The sequence below is a fragment of the Caretta caretta genome, chromosome 20 (assembly GCF_965140235.1).
Source record: "Caretta caretta isolate rCarCar2 chromosome 20, rCarCar1.hap1, whole genome shotgun sequence".
NCBI classification, from domain to species: domain Eukaryota; kingdom Metazoa; phylum Chordata; order Testudines; family Cheloniidae; genus Caretta; species Caretta caretta.
In genome coordinates this window covers 9,588,305-9,604,790 of record NC_134225.1, presented here as the reverse complement: position 1 = coordinate 9,604,790, position 16,486 = coordinate 9,588,305, and the positions used below count along the sequence as shown (strand labels likewise).

The window sequence follows — 16,486 nt, the reverse complement described above, 5'->3', positions numbered from 1 at the left end:
TTGTGACAAAGCGATGGTGCCTGACAGAAAAATGAAGTGCAGAAATGGAAAGCAGGGAGAACCTGCCAGTTACTGATGGGAGGGTGATTTCTGTCCCTAATAAAATAAAGGAACATGTTGTTTTCATCTAAACAAATGGCGCCATGGGTAGGACACAGCCAGTGATGCAAGTAGAAATAATTTCTTGCTGGTACTGCACTCATGGGAGGGACACAAAGCGGGGGGGGGGGTTGACCTCCCCACGTGACCCTCCATGTGACTCCTCTCTGCCCCACCCCAGCCCAGGGCCCCCATGCTCTCCCCATTCTCTCTGACACCCCTTTTGTATATACAAACATCACCTTGCTTAACTACTCACTTTCCCCCCACGTATGTAGAATTCAGTTTGTTTATATGGAATATGGGAGTTGTGTGCGGAGCCATTTCAGCATATGTATGACTTATTAAAAGACAAATTTTAAGTAGAACTGTATCCTAAACCGCTTTATGGTATTGTACCCAAACATTGCATTTCAATTGCATTGGGATTCAACTTCCTTTATAGGAACAGAACCAACTCCTGAAACTTTTACCACAAAAGTGGTCCATACGCATGCAAATAGTCCCATTGTCTTCAATGGGATTGATCAAATGATTAAGGGTTTACACGATTAGGTTTCAAGTTTGTAAATTGTTCTGGATGAAACTGACAATGCCTGAGCTGTCATATCAGAAGAAGCATCATTTGAATAAAGGTGGGCAGATGTGTGATGTCTTAGCTCCGTTGCTAAGATGAGGATCATATTTTCAGCAAAGTTCTTGGCAGATTCCTGCGGCAGCTGGTTTAAGGCCGTCAGTGCCTGGCATTATAATCTTCACTTGTAGTTCTCTCACCCACAAAGCTGGAAAAGGAGGCATTTGTTTTCTTTGTTTTGCTGCTCCAGTTCCAGTTAACAAAACGCATGTTAGACTAGTTTGGATGCAAAGAAGAATTCTATGTACACTGGGGACAACACCTGATACCTGTAAGGCTTCAGAAATGGGCTGGCATCAGAATCCAAGCATCCTCTGGTCAGTGCAAACAGAGGCATTCTTCTAATGATTTGGACTTGATGTGATGCAGTATGAATGTCATGGATAATTCAGACCAAGGGGGAGAAACAGAATAAAAAACACTGTTTAAACACCTTCCATCCTCTCCCCCCCACACCCTCCCCCCGAGGACTCATGACCAATATAACAGCACAGTACATATGCTAACAAACTTAAACAAAGTATTGTGCTGTTAAAACCATATAAAGAATGAATGCCATCTCTAGCCATGTTCTGCTCCTTTGGGGGGGGGGGGCAGCTCCAAATCTTTCCAGTACCCCATGCCTGCTCAAAATTTCTTGCCAGTATTTATACTGGAGGGTACCACAGTACTTGCACTCCTGGACACAGCGAAGGTGAATAAAGGACTAATGATGCCAGGCCAATCAGAGCCCATTTTGGGATGAGGTTATAAAGTGGCTGGTGATGGGAACACAACCGGAGTGAGCTATTTTGGTTTCAGCAGAGCAGCTGATTAGGTACTGCTTTCAAGGCACTAGGGGGTGCTGTATTGCAGGGAGCAGGGTAGGCAACTCCCCAGGGGGTGCTTTTCCCTAGGAGCCAGTGTTGACCCCCATGTCCTAGGGGGCACTGTGCTGCAGGGAGAGGCGCTCGGTAGGAGGTGCTGACCCCAATACCCCAGTGTTGTGCTAGGGGGCGCTGTGCTGCAGGGAGCAGGGTGGGGGCTCAGCAGGGGGCCCCTTTACTCTACTACATTTAAATGTACTGAGTTACTGATATCTGATGGTGTCAGTGAAGGCCCAGCTGATTATTACAGCTCAGGGAGCCCCCGAACTGGGGAGAATTTATGACCCATTTTCCTGGAAATGTCACCCCCACATTTCTGCTGTTTGCTTCCCTCTGAATGCGGCTTTTTGGTGAAATCCGCCAAAGTGGCCGTTTGTCCCTCAGACCCGCGGATATCTGCCCTCTGCAGTGCCAAGGCACTGGGGGGAGGGGGGGTGTCAGAACCTCCCCGATGCCCAGCAACACACATGGCATGGGGGGGGAGGGGGCATGTTTTCTGCCAAATGAGTCCACGTGCCCAGACAAAGGGGGCAGCTTTGCCTTTGGTTACAAATATTTTCACTCCCAGACCCCAGCAAGCAGGCAAGGAGCATGGTCCCAAGGGACCAACTAAGACATGACTTACCCAAGGTCGCTCACAACACAGGCAGCAGCGGAACTGGGACTAGAACCCACGAGTCCTGACTCCCAGCCCCTCTCCCCCGCTCTAACCACTAGTCCCGGCTCCACTCCGTCCCCTACTTTCCCCCTGAGCTCCTACTTCTCCGGTCAGTCCGTGAAGGGAGCCGCTGGCAAACCGCTCCATGGAGACTGGGCACGGGGTGCGAGCCCGTCCCCGTGGATTCCAGGCGAGGGCTCTGGTCCGTCCCCCCCCCCCCCCCGGGGCCCCTCTGGAGCCCCCTGCCGGGACGAGCCCCCTCAGCGCTGGCTCCCACCACCCCGCAGCCAATCAGAGCTTGGCGCTGCCCCCCCCCCCCCCACTCTCCCCATTAAGTTGCGCGGGGCTCAGGGAGCCGCTCTCAGCCTGGCTGCAGACCCGCGCTCGCAGCGTCCGGGGTGGGAGAGCGCAGCCCTGCGCGGAGCCCTCCGGCGCGCCCGGCGCTAGCCGCCCCCGTCCCGGACAGCGCAGGTGAGAGCTGGGGGTGAAGGGGAACAGGGCACTGGGAGCAGCTTGTGGGGCGGCTAGAGCCCGCTTCCTTCCCAGAGCCAGGGATCGAACCAGAGTCCTGGCTCCCAGCCCCCTCCCGCCCCGATACTGCTTCCCCCTAGAGTTGGGAACCCAGGAGTCCAGGTTCCCAGCCCCCGCACTTCCATAGGGGACCCACCAGTAGCTGGGGCTAACTCAGGCCCAGCGCACGGCCCAAGGATGCCCGGCTGGACTAGGAGTGGGTACTCAGGAGCTGAGCGCAGCTCAGTGTGTGGACAGAAGCAGGGTGGGGCGCCCAACTCAGCAGGGGGTGTCTCGGGGTGATAGTTGCAGGACAAAGCCAAGGCACTGGGAGCAGCTGGCCTGTTTCTGGGGGTGTGTGTTTGGGGGGGTGATGTTGCTGGCTCTGGCTTCTGTGCCCCATCTCTGGTGGATCAACCCCCACCCCTTGCCTCAGTTTCCCTTTTGTTTACATGTTTTCCCCCACAGGGAAGAAGCTGGCCAGGACTGGCACGTTGGAAACAGGGACCAGTCCTGGCTCCAGTGCTCGCCTGCCCTGGGCTTGGAGACATGGCAGGATCACCGAGGATGGATGCAGAGCCCTCCCCGTCGGGCGGCTGGCTGGACAACGGCTCTTGGACACCAGTACCCACTGCTGCCCCCCACCCAGACATGAGCTCACTGGGGGGCCAGAGCAGGAGGAGGCTGTGGATCTTTAACAGCAGTGGGGAGGACACATCACCCCCATTCCTGACGGATGCTTGGCTGGTGCCGCTATTCTATGCCCTCATCATGCTGCTGGGGCTGGTGGGCAACTCACTCGTCATCTACGTGGTGTCCAAGCACCGGCAGATGCGCACAGCCACCAACTTCTACATCGGTGAGCGTCCCCCCACCATCCCTCCCCTGGCGGGGTGCCCCAGAACCTGCCCTACCCCTGGGCACCGTCCCTCCCTGGTTGGATGTGCCAGCCCTCCCTAGCCCCTGGGCACCATCCCTCCCCCGGCTGGGTGCCCCAGCATCTATTCCCCTGCCTCCGGGCACCATTCCTCCCCCGGCTGGGTGCCCCAGCACCTGCCCCCCCCCAAGCACCGTCCCTCCCTGGTTGGATGTGCCAGCCCTCCCTAGCCCCTGGGCACTATCCCTCCCCTGGCTGGCTCCTCCAACACCATCCCCCCCATCCTGGACCCCAGGCACCATTCCTCCCCTGACTGGGTGCGCCAGCCCTCCCTGGCCCCTGGGCATCTTCTCTCCCTTGGGTGGGTGCCCCAGCACTTGCCCCCCTCACTTCTGGGCACCATCCCTCCCCCAGATGGGTGCCCCAGCACCTGCTCCCCCCCTCTCTTCCAGACACTATCCCTCCCCTCCCCTGGCTGGATGCCCCAATGGCAGCTCCCCCATCCTCTGGCACCTTCCCTGCCATAGCTGCATGCCCCAGCTCCAGCCCACCCTCACCTCCGGACACCATCTCTCCCTCAGCTGAGTGCCCCAGTGCCAGCCCTCTCTTGTCCCCAGGCACCTTCCCTCCCCCTGATGGGTGCTCCAGCATCAGCGCCCCACTCCATTCCCGATCACCTCCACCCCAGTGGATTCCCCTGCCTCAGCTCCAGCCCCACACCAGCCCCCCTGCTCCTGGGTGTCTCACCACACTCCTGGTGGGTGCCCCAGCACCACCCCCACCACCCCCAGTGCCTGGGTGCCTTCCCCCCTGCTCCTCCCCCCAGTGCCAGCCCCTGCACACCACTCCTGGCCTGAAACACCCCTCTCCACCAATGATCATCATCACAGCTCAACAACATGCACTGCCCATTAGCGAGAGGGTGGCACTTGGCTCCCCCAGCCAATGCCCCTCAATCCTGAGACACAGCCCACTGCTACCCCAGCCCAGGGCTCCCTCAACACCCCTGACTCTGTAAATTCCCTGTAGCACTGCGTTCCCCCATTATAACAGAGCGCCCACTCTGCTGTGGTTGGGGTCAAGCCTTGCTTTCTGTTTAAAGAGGGACTATTCTAAGTCCTCTGAAATCCACACGCTGACTCCAATTGTCTTGAAAATTGCTATGCCTCATGGGGGTTTGGGATAGAGTTAGTGACCCAAATTTGGGATTATGTGAGCAAGGAGTTCCCGAGACACAGCTCCCCTAAAAACCCAGCTCTTTACAACACCAAACTGTTTGGATGGACAAGGAAACCAGCCATGATTAAACAGAGCAAAGGTGACAGACAATTAAGATAATGTAGGCAGGTTTCCTGAGCAAGAGCACTGAGTGTGATCAGAGGAAAGCAAGTCATTGGGACATCTGTTCCAGGGGTTCCAGATGCACAGTCCCCCAATGTGAGTGGCTCAGATTCTTATAGCATATCTGGGGCAGAGTGTGGGAATATGGGGGTTTGGAGGAATGGGGGGAGCCATGCTGGGGATTGGGAGGGTGCAGGTAGGGAAGTTGGGGGAATAGAGAGAGAGGTGTTTGCAGCTAGGGGATAAATGGTGGGGTAGAGGCTCTGGCCAGCGGAAGACAGTGGGGATAAAGGGGAGTAGGCGGGAGGCTGGCATCTTCAAAGGGGAGTAGAGAATGTGGGGCTGACAGGCGCCCTGCCCATAATTCCCAATCACTGCCCACTCCCACCCAACCCTTCATTCCCAGGCGCTGCTCTGAGTGCATCAGGGATGGGGGACTCAGCCCAGGCTCGGGGTTCATACAGCCCCCATCACCCAGTGCCCATCAATTATTGGTGGTTTATCTCTATGTGGACAGGCAGGTCTGTTATCTCCATAGCAGAGGGAGGAAACTGTGGCACAGCGAGGCCAAGCGATTTGCCCATGTCTGTGGCTGAGCCAGACATTGAACCTTGGACTCCTGGCTCCCAGGCTGGCACCTGAGCCACAGAGCCGCCCCCCGCTTGTCTGGCCAGTCCCCGCAATGGCCCCGCCCCCTGATCCCAGTTCCACATCTGTTCCAGCAAACCTGGCGACCACAGACATCATCTTCCTGGTGTGCTGTGTCCCCTTCACCGCCACGCTCTACCCCCTGCCCAGCTGGATCTTTGGCGACTTCATGTGCAAACTCGTCAACTACTTGCAACAGGTGGGGCTGGCTGTGGGTGGGGGAGGGGCTGGTTATGCTGGGGGTGCAAACATGCGTGGGTGAGTGTGTGCATGGGTGTGCTGGGGAGGGACATGCAACAGCTGCTGATACCTGGGATGCTGTACAGTCCCAGGGCCCTGCCCTGCAGGAAGGGCGGTGACTGGCAAAGGGCCCAGGGCCCCCCAGTTGCCTTTGCCTTGGATCACCAGGCCGCCCTTGCTCTCTGCAGGTGACAGCGCAGGCCACCTGCATCACCCTGACAGCGATGAGCATGGACCGCTGCTACGCCACCCTCTACCCGCTGCAGTCGCTGCGCTACCGCACCCCACGCGTGGCCATGGGCGTCAGCGTGGCCATCTGGATCAGTGAGTGGGATGTGTCAGGGCCAGGGGAGAGCAAAGAGTTGGGGAAAAGGCCTCCCAGGGGTGGTGGAAAGAAGGGAAGGAAGGAGGAGAGCTGTGTCCCTGAACATGCATCCAGGACACCAACCCTGCAAAGATCTTGTAAAAGGTTTCCCCAGGGATTCCTGGCCTGACTCTGGCCAGTCCTGAGCCCAGCAGCACAGCTCCATACCCAGCGCAAGGTCTCCTCTCGGATTAGGGTGACCAGATGGTAAATACAAAATATCGGGACCGCCGCAGGGTGAGCACCTTTTCAATTGTTACACTCACCCGGCACGTTTGGCGGCAGGAAATAAATCCTGCCGAGAAAGAAAGAAGTACCAGCTGCCGAAATGCCGCCGAAGCCCCGGACATGTCAGCGACTGAAGTATTCGCTGCCGAAGTGCTACCGAAGACCCAGATGTGCCGGGTGAGTGTAACAATTGAAAAGGCGCTCCCCCTGCCTGTCACCACCGCCTCAGGGGAAAAAACCAAAAAGACGCGCCCGAAACAAAATATCGGGACAAATGGCATCAATATCGGGACAAACTGCTCAATATCAGGACAGTCCCAATTTTACCGGGACGTCTGGTCACCCTATCTGGGATCTCTGAACACAGGCAGAGGGAATTAATATTTGTGCCTCAGCATCTGATGGTCAATAGAAACTTCCACCTTCTGTTCTGGTTCTAACCCACCAGCACCCACAAATCTGCTAATTCACCTCAATCCAATCCACAGCTCCCTGCTACCTCAGCCCAGGCTCCCTACACACACAGCTCTGCTGGCACCTCTCAATCCCACCCTGTATCCTCTGCTATTCCAGGCCTTGCCTCGCCAGCTCAGCTCTGCTTTTGCCCCTCAGTCCCGCCCCACAGCCCCCTGCTATTCTACGCTCCTGGGTCTTTGCTGAACAGAGACGGATGCTAACCCTCTCCGCTGATCAGCCTCAGCCATTCATGAATGTGCCAAATCAGTTCTCTTTATGCTCAGAGCCATGGCTGGACCCCAGGCCTCCCCAGAGCACTGGCCCTGTCATACCTTTCACCCTGTTGCCTTCCTGTCCCCAGGTTCCTTCCTTCTCTCGCTGCCCATAGCCATGTACCACCGCACTGAGGTGGGCTACTGGTATGGGCTGCGCACCTACTGCATCGAGGCCTTCGCCAGCAAAAGCCAGGAGCGCAGCATCATCCTCTACACCTTCCTAGCCATCTACCTGCTGCCCCTGCTCACCATCTGCCTCTGCTACTCCGTCATGCTCAAGCGTGTGGGGCGCCCCATTGTGGAGCCCATCGACCACAACTACCAGGTGAGCCAGGGGCAGTAAACTGGGGTGTCTCTGTATTGGGGACCCCCTCTGCCCAATATATCTGGAAGCCCCATCACCCAGCCCCAGGACTTTTCTCAACAGGACACGGAGTCCTCACCCCCAACTCTCCTGCTCTAACCACTAGACCCCACTCCCCTCTCAGAGCCAGGGATCGAACCAGGGAGTCCTGGCTCCTAGCCCCCCTGCTCTAAACCAGGCCTCTATGTTCCTGCTCCCCTTTCTCAGCAGGTACAGCACCTGTCCGAGCGCTCTGTCGCCACAAAGGCCAAGGTGTCCAAGATGGTGGTGGTGATCGTGGTACTCTTCACTGTGTGCTGGGGCCCCATCCAGCTCTACCTCCTCTTCCAGGGCTTCTATGATAGCTTCCAGGCCAACTACGAGACCTACAAGATCAAGACATGGGCCAACTGTATGTCCTACGCCAACTCCTCCATCAACCCCATCGTCTACGCCTTCATGGGCGACAGCTTTAGGAAGTCCTTCAAGAAGGCTTTCCCCTTCCTCTTCCGGCGCCGGGTCGGCACCATTCTCTCCGGCTCTCACAATGCCGAGATGAAGTTTGTCACTGAGGAGATCTAGTCCCAGCCCTTCCAGGGGTCCCGGAGGCCTCCCAGTCGTGCCAGCCTGCGCGGCCTGCTCCTCCTGACTGGACGCTGAGGTGGTAAATCCAATATGGTTGCCGGGCCACATTGACATTACTCAGGACAAGAGGCACCATTCAATGGAAGCTGTGGTGACTGGTTCTTCAGAATCCCTGGCTTGGAAGGGGTCAGGGTTTCTTCCCAAAGTGCCTTCTTATTTGGGGTTCCTCTGTCCTCTGGCTGAGGCATCCTCACAGTCCAAATACTGAGGCAACCAGAAACGAGTGGACACTTTGGGAAGTCTGGGTCCTAAGCCAGACGCCTCCCTTCCCTCCCTCCTCCCACCATACCATTGTCCTTGGCACATCATTGTAGCCATGAGCATCTCCCGCTGGCACCTCAGGGACCTGCCCAGAGCATTTGGAAATAAAGCTCTTTGGCTTTGTAAGGAGACATTAGCCTGATGTTTGGGGTGGGGGGCATCTGTCAAGGTGTCTCCTATGCCAGACTGGAGGATTGAGAGTAAAGCCTTGCCTCTGAATAAGGGGGACAACAGCTTAATAACTCATCCATATGGACCTGGGCTGAGACAAGCCCCCGCAGGCCCCTCTGCTCCAGCCAATGTATGGCCCTCGGCGAGCAGCACCTGTAGTCCCTAGAGCGCAGGGCTTGGCTGGATCTGGCCAGCTCTTTGCTGCTCCCATCAGTCCCCCTGTTACACCTTCCCCCCAGCTCCATGCAGCCAATGAGGTTTAAAAACAAAGCAACTAGCCAATGACAAGAATCCTTCAGCGTAGGCTTGTTGGCCAATCCAAAGCAGCTCAGCCTGCCAGGTGGGGGTTCTGTGTGGGGAGGGTTGGGACTGAAACAGACAATATCCACCCCCTCCCCAGTGGCCATCAGGGAGCCCTGGGGGCTGTGGGGTGGGGGTGGGTCAGATTTAGGGCACCTAAGTAGTGTGTTCTTGAGCCCGCTGCAGAACCTATTCATGTGGGAGCTCCCTGGGCAGCAGGTGTGATGGCCACCATCTTGGCAACATCCCAACTAAAAGCAAGAGCTGCTGTAGATAGCTTGAGCTACAAAACCAGGGCTGGGGCTGGCACAGCCATATGTCCTGCGCAGATCAGGCACGGAGCTAGCAGTCATCTTGTTGCCAGAGTCACTGCAGACTGCTCCAGAGGAGAAACGCGCACACTACGCTCTCCCATCTGTATTCCACATCCTCCAGCATGCAAGCCGTGGCATGTGGAAAAACCACAACAGCTCCCCAAATAACCCCCTTCCGCCAACAATTTCAGTGTCTGAGAAAATCTGCTGGAGTTGTGATGGGTTCATGGGCAGAATGGGTTGAGTAACCTGTTTGCAGTGAATAGCTGGGCCAGTTCTGTCTACAGCCCCCCAGCAGCCAGAGGTTGCCTGCAACCAGCCCCCCAGCAGCCAGAGGTTGCCTGCAGCCAGCCCCCCAGCAGTCAGAGGATGCCTGCAGCCAGCAGAGAAACACCTGGAGTGTCATCATTTGTGTTTGAACAGCGCCTTGTGTCCCAAAGTGCTGGAGCCCCAGGAATGCACCTGGGAGTGGGGAGGGGGCAGCGGAGTCGCAAAGAGGAGTCACAAGGGGGAACAAAGCTCCTCAGAGCTGGTTGGAAAATTTTAGCTGAAACCATTTTCTATCAGAAAATGCCATTTTGGTTAAACTGAAAATTTTGGCAAAATCATGTGGACTTTGATGAAATTTTCCTTAGAAAATTGGGAGGGGGGATTTGAAAATGTCAAAACACGGTCAAAAGTTTCGAAAATGTCTCTTGACCAGGGCAGGCCCCCCTGACCACGATGCACTGGGTAGTCACCCACAGTGGCCTGCTCCCCATCCCCATCCTCACCCTGCACACAGACACGCTCCTGAGAAAGGCAGCAATGCAGTCCACTGAACCCCCCCCCCCCCAGCGTCCATACCACGCCCCCTGTGGGAACAAATGTTTGGTCAATCATTTGATCCCTTGTATTTATTAGCCACATATGTCATGTGCTGCTGGATTTCTTACCAGTTGGCTGAGCAAAGCTGTTTAAATGATTCCCGCTGTTGCCCTAAAGTTTGTGACTAAATAAGTATCAGTGAAACTCTCCAAATCCTCTCCTGCTCCTGACCAAATTCTAGGGCCTCCCAGGCAGCGTACTCTGATGTGACGGGAGGCGAAGGACAGCGAGAGCTCGGATGAGGCGGTGCTGGCACCCACTGGAGTGGAATCATTGCAGTGGGGAGCAAGTCGCCAAATTTTGATTTTTCATGCACATTTTTGTCCCCAAATTGATTTTTTGCTAACACCCTCCCCCCCCCCCGCTCCAAAAAAATGTGTTAATGAGAAATTGTGTCCAAACTGTTTGGGTTTTTCGATGATCTGTATTTTAAAATATAAACATTTGGAAACATACGTAATTTTTTAAGAATCGAGGCAACATTTTGTGCTGTTTTTCCAGTCAGCTGTGGTAACAGTGCTATATATTGCTATCACTGCTCTCATATCCCGCCCCCAGTGCTTTTCAGTGCTAATGAATTAACCCTTGCACTCCCTGCATGGAGGTGAGGAAATTGTGTTTTTTCTTTCCATTAGTTTAGGCACTGGACTGGAACGCAGCAGATGTGGGTTCAATCCCCAGCTTTGCCACAGACTCCCTGTGTGACCTTGGGCAAGTCCTGTCATTGCACTCATTCCTCAGTTTCCCATCTGTAAAATGTGGATGTTAACCCTTCCTTTGTCAGACTGTGAGCTCTTTGGGGCAATGATTGTCTCTCACTCTGTGCAGAAATTGGCACAACAGGGTTCTGATTTCAGCTGGGGTCTCAGTGTCGCCATTTTACTGATGGGAAAACTGAGGCATAGAGAATGGAACCAATTTTCTTGTCACATAACAAGCCCACTGCAAAGCCAAAGATGGAATCCAGGAGTCCTGACTCCCAGAACCATTCCCCCATGGTCTAACCACTAGATACCACTTCCCTCCCAGAGCTGGGAATAGAACCCAGGAGTCCTGACTGCTAGGCCACTGCTCTAATCACTAGACCCCACTCCCCTCCCAGAGCCGAGGCTAGAACCCAGGAGTCCTTTCTGCCAGCCCGCCCCCCCAACTTTAAGCACTAGATCCCCCTCACCTCCCAGATCCAGAAATAAAACACAGATCATTTGACAGCTGGGTTCTAGCCCCTGGATTCTACCTCTCTTCCTTATTGCTGTTAGGTCCACGTCCACTCCACATTGCTAGCATGTAAAACCCAGGGATTATGTGACAAGACCATCTCCAGAGAGTTTTATTTTCTCCTGTAAGAGGTAATCTCTATCAGGCTCCGCAGAGGAGAAGGATCTGAGTGGGATTTAAATACCCACTAAAACTGCACACTGGCCTTCGTCCATGACACAGGAACACAGCGGATTAGGCTGCATACACGCACCACCCTGTATCCTGGTGATTTATCACTATCTGCAGAAGGGAGCTCTTACTGTCCAGGGCTTCACAGCTAGTGTAGTGCTGTACACCAGGGACATGTTGAACTGCATGACAAGGGCAGAGAGAGAATCCAGCAATTGCTTCAGAGCCCCAGCCGCCTGCCACTTGAGCTAAAGGAGAATCTCTGGATACAGCCTATGACACAAAGCTGATCACACATAGACTCTGGGCTCTAGTCCTGGTCTTGAGCAGCTATATCACCTTAGGCAGGTCCCATGCCCTCTGTGTGCCTCAGTTTCCCCTCCCATCCTTTGCCTCATTAATACTACATGCTTATTGGGGCTGGGATTGTCTCTTATTACAGACAGCACCTAGCACAATGGGGCCCTGATCTCAGCTGGGTTTATGATGCACATGAATGATGATGATAATATTGAATAGTTCGAGTACGAGCAGAAGCAGGTGCTGCACTGGGGGCAAGGGAGCAAAATGGAGCGCAGCCAGGGACAATTCCTCCTCCGGCACCCCAGAACTGTGCAGGGAAACACCCCCGCACAGACGGCACTAGGACCCAGGTGGTGTCTGCCCACCGCACAGCCTAGCCAACCCTCCCCCACAATCATGGCACTGTGCTCCCATTGGTCACTCTGCGGGGGCATTCTGCCCTTCACCCTGCCTCTGGCCGCTCTAGTTACATTGCCAGCTCTTCAAGGAGGGGCAAACTGCTACTCTCTGTTGGTGCAGCACCTAGCACAACGGGGCCCCAGCCTGGGCCGGCCCGCGGTTAATAACAGTACTTTGGTTTTCAATAGAAGACTAAATAGCCGTGCCCTTGGGTGCTTCCATTGTAAGCACTGAGGAAGGAAACCAAGCCAGAGGGTTTTTCGGCATTAGAGTTGCCTCACCCAAGCAAGCTGAAAAGCCGATGGACATTTGAAAAGCTTTGCTATAGCAGACTTCATCGATCTCTCTCTCTCTCCCCAACCCTTTCCCTTGCTTTTCTCTTTCAACTTCCTTGGCAAATGCTAAGAAGATTCAGCTTCTTGCCTGTGTTACGTGGAAACTCTTCAGGAAACGTGGAAATGACGAACCTCAGAATGAAGTGGCATCTAACTGAGCCCTGCCTACAACAAGCCGAATACAGAAGCTGCAGCCTGTGGTGTTGTAGCTGGGTAGGTCCCGGGATATTAGACAAGGAGGGTGAAGGAATAGTGTTTATTGGACCAACTGCTGTGGGTGACAGAGACATGGATTCGAGCTACGCAGAGTTCTTCTTCGGGTCTGGGGAACTTAGGCCATGTCTACACTACCACGTCTGTCGGTAAAACGTATGTCCCTCAGAGGTGTGAAACCCCCCCAGCAGAGCATCTCCTGCCGACATAGCGACTGCCGCTAGTTGGAGGTGGTTTAATTATGTCGATGGGAGAGGTCTCTCCTGTTGGTATAGAGCGGCTACACGAGAGATCTTACACTGGCACAGCCCCGTCGGTACAGCTGTGCCCACGGGCGGTGCGTGAGTCTTCCATTTGGGGAGGCTTACACGCGACTGCCAGAAGGTCCCTAGAAGTGGGGGGGGGCCCCACTGGCACCTGGACTTTGCCTCCCCCAAGGCCCTCCCAAGCTCCACCTCCTCCCCCAACGACCCACCCTTGCTCCACCTCTTCCGGCCTCCGCTCTTTCCTTGAGCCTCTCCTGTCTGCCCTTCTCCACCCCCTCCCCTGAGCCTACCCACCAGCCCCTCTCTGTGTCTCCCCCCGAGGCCCGCCCACTGGCCAGCTGGCCTCTTGCTCATTCGCTCGCTCCCCTTCGCTGTGGAGGTGAGCGAGTGGCGGTGGGGGGCACCCAGGGAGAAGAGGTGGAGTGAGGACGGAGCCTCGGGGGAAGAGGCTGAGTTCGAGCAGGGACTTGGGGCGAAGTATGGGTGGGGCCACGATCCAGGCACCAGTGCCCCCCCCCCCAACTTCTAGGGAGCTTTGCTTCTGGTGCTTCAAAGGCAGCAGGCCGATGCGCTTCCAAAGGGAGGAGACCCACGCTACATCTGTAGCATTTAGCCTCTTTCATGGACAACCTTTTCTGGGGAGGCTTAGCCTCCCCAAGCCTCTTATATGTGCCATCTACAGCCATACCACTGTAAGGTCTGTAGTGTAGACGTGGACGCAGAGTGTCACAGCTAAATACATGCTGGAATAGGTTGTTTCACAAGTAGTTAACACATATTTCCAGGGACCATTCAAGGTGAAGTGGTCTGTAAACACCCCTCCAGTCATAGGGAGGAAAGACTGTGGGGGGCGGGGGGGAGGGGGAGGCGAGGGATTGGTTGTAGTGGGTTATAAATTATTGTAATAAGCTATAAATCCAGTATCTCTGTTCAGTCCATGGTTTTTAGATAAGATGTGGCCTGTGCAGACAAGATCATGAGCTAATTCAGTTCAAACTGAACGGAAGGATAAACAAAAATAAATCTGCGACTAGGGGTTTTGATTTCAAAAGGGCTGACTTTCCAAAATTAAGGAAATTAGTTAGGGAAGTGGATTGGACTGAAGAATTTATGGATCTAAAGGCCGAGGAGGCCTGGAATTACTTCAAGTCAAAGCTGCAGAAGCTATCGGAAGCCTGCATCCCAAGAAAGGGGAGAAGAGTCATAAGCAGGAGTTGTAGACCAAGCTGGATGAGCAAGCATCTCAGAGAGGTGATTAAGAAAAAGCAGAAAGTCTACAGGGAGTGGAAGATGGGAGGGATCAGCAAGGAAAGCTACCTTATTGAGGTCAGAACATGTAGGGATAAAGTGAGACAAGCTAAAAGCCATGTAGAGTTGGACCTTGCAAAGGGAATTAAAACCAATAGTAAAAGGTTCTATAGTCGTATAAATAAGAAGAAAACAAAGAAAGAAGTGGGACCGCTAAACACTGAGGATGGAGTGGAGTTCAAGGATAATCTAGGCATCGCCCAATATCTAAACAAATACTTTGCCTCAGTCTTTAATAAGGCTAATGAGGATCTTAGGGATAATGGTAGCATGACAAATGGGAATGAGGATATGGAGGTAGATATTACCATATCTGAGGTAGAAACGAAACTCAAACAGCTTAATGGGACTAAATCGGGGGGCCCAGATAATCTTCATTCAAGAATATTAAAGGAATTGGCACATGAAATTGCAAGCCCATTAGCAAGAATTTTTATTGAATCTGTAAACTCAGGGGTTGTACCGTACGATTGGAGAATTGCTAACATAGTTCCTATTTTTAAAAAAGGGAAAAAAGGTGATCCGGTTAATTATAGGCCTGTTAGTTTGACATCTGTAGTATGCAAGATCTTGGAAAAATTTTTGAAGGAGAAAGTAGTTAAGGACATTGAGATCAATGGTAAATGGGACAAAATACAACATGGTTTTACAAAAGGTAGATCGTGCCAAACCAACCTGATCTCCTTCTTTGAGAAAGTAACAGATTTTTTAGACAAAGGAAGCGCTGTGGATCTAATTTACCTAGATTTCAGTAAGGTGTTTGATACGGTGCCGCATGGGGAATTATTAGTTAAATTGGAAAAGATGGGGATCAATATGAGAATTGAAAGGTGGATAAGGGATTGGTTAAAAGGGAGACTACAATGGGTCATACTGAAAGGTGAACTGTCAAACTGGAGGGAGGTTACCAGTGGAGTTCCTCAGGGATCGGTTTTGGGACCAATCTTATTTAATCTTTTTATTACTGACCTCGGTACAAAAAGTGGGAGTGTGCTAATAAAGTTTGCAGATGATACAAAGCTGGGAGGTATTACCAATTTAGAGAAGAACCAGGAAATCACAGGAGGATCTGGATGACCTTAATAGTAATAGGATGAAATTTAATAGTGAAAAGTGTAAGGTCATGCATTTAGGGATTAATAACAATAATTTATTTATAAACTAGGGACACATCAATTAGAAGTAACGGAGGAGGAGAAGGACCTTGGAGTATTGATTGACCACAGGATGACTATGAGCCGCCAATGTGATATGGCCGTGAAAAAAGCTAATGTGGTCTTGGGATGCATCAGGGGAGGTATTTCCAGTAGAGATAAGGAGGTGTTAGTACCGTTATACAAGGCACTGGTGAGACCTCACCTGGAATACTGTGTGCAGTTCTGGTCTCCCATGTTTAAGAAGGATGAATTCAAACTGGAACAGGTACAGAGAAGGGCTACTAGGATGATCCGTGGAATGGAAAGCTTGTCTTATGAAAGGAGACTCAAGGAGCTTGGCTTGTTTAACCTAACCAAAAGAAGGTTGAGGGGAGATATGATTGCTCTCTATAAATATATCAGAGGGATATATACCAGAGAAGGAGAGGAATTATTTAAGCTCAGTATCAATGTGGACACAAGAACAAATGGATATAAACTGGCCATCAGGAAGTTTAGACTTGAAATTAGACGAAGGTTTCTAACCATCAGGGGAGCGAAGTTTTGGAATAGCCTTCCAAGGGAAGCAGTGGGGGCAAAACACCTAACTGGCTTCAAGAATAAACTTGATAAATTTATGAAGGAGATGGTATGATGGGATACCATGATTTTGGCAATTAATTGATCTTTAACTATTCATGGTAAATAGGCCCAGTGGCCTGTGATGGGATGTTAGATGGGGTGGGATCTGAGTTACTACAGAGAATTCTTTCCTGGGTATTTGGCTGGTGAATCTTGCCCATATACTCAGGGTTCAGCTGATCGCCATATTTGGGGTCAGGAAGAGGCAGATTGGAAGAGGCCCTGGGGTTTTTTCGCCTTCCTCTGTAGCATGGGGCACGGGTCACTTGCTGGAGGATTCTCTGCACTTGAAGTCTTTAAACCATGATTTGAGGACTTCAATAGCTCAGACACAGGTGAGAGGTTTATTGCAGGAGTGGGGGCGGGCGGGTGAGATTCTGTGGCCTGCATTATGCAGG

The 16,486-nt window shown here is 53.1% G+C and overlaps 1 protein-coding gene across 2 annotated transcripts; it reads left to right on the top strand.

Moving 5' to 3' along the window:
* Positions 1-2,608: 2,608 nt before the first annotated feature.
* On the top strand, positions 2,609-8,576 carry LOC125628961 (G-protein coupled receptor 54-like). 2 transcript variants are annotated; one of them, XM_048834186.2, is made up of 6 exons: positions 2,609-2,728; positions 3,236-3,626; positions 5,708-5,832; positions 6,062-6,197; positions 7,283-7,521; positions 7,771-8,576. In XM_048834186.2, exons 2-6 carry the CDS (start codon positions 3,317-3,319, stop codon positions 8,119-8,121), a joined length of 1,161 nt encoding a protein of 386 aa, XP_048690143.1. In that variant the 5' UTR covers positions 2,609-2,728; positions 3,236-3,316; the 3' UTR covers positions 8,122-8,576. The 2 variants fall into 2 exon arrangements, with proteins under 2 accessions (XP_048690143.1, XP_048690142.1); XM_048834185.2 differs by having other exon boundaries at positions 7,768-8,576.
* The last annotated feature ends 7,910 nt before the right edge of the window (positions 8,577-16,486 follow it).

Bases quoted from the DNA above. Each gene is read 5' to 3' on its own strand.
- LOC125628961 (XM_048834185.2), top strand. From the start codon at position 3,317: ATGGCAGGATCACCGAGGATGGATGCAGAGCCCTCCCCGTCGGGCGGC. The intron at 5,833-6,061 runs GTGGGGCTGGCT...TGCTCTCTGCAG, and splicing joins TCGTCAACTACTTGCAACAG to GTGACAGCGCAGGCCACCTG. The intron at 7,522-7,767 runs GTGAGCCAGGGG...CCCCTTTCTCAG, and splicing joins CCATCGACCACAACTACCAG to CAGGTACAGCACCTGTCCGA.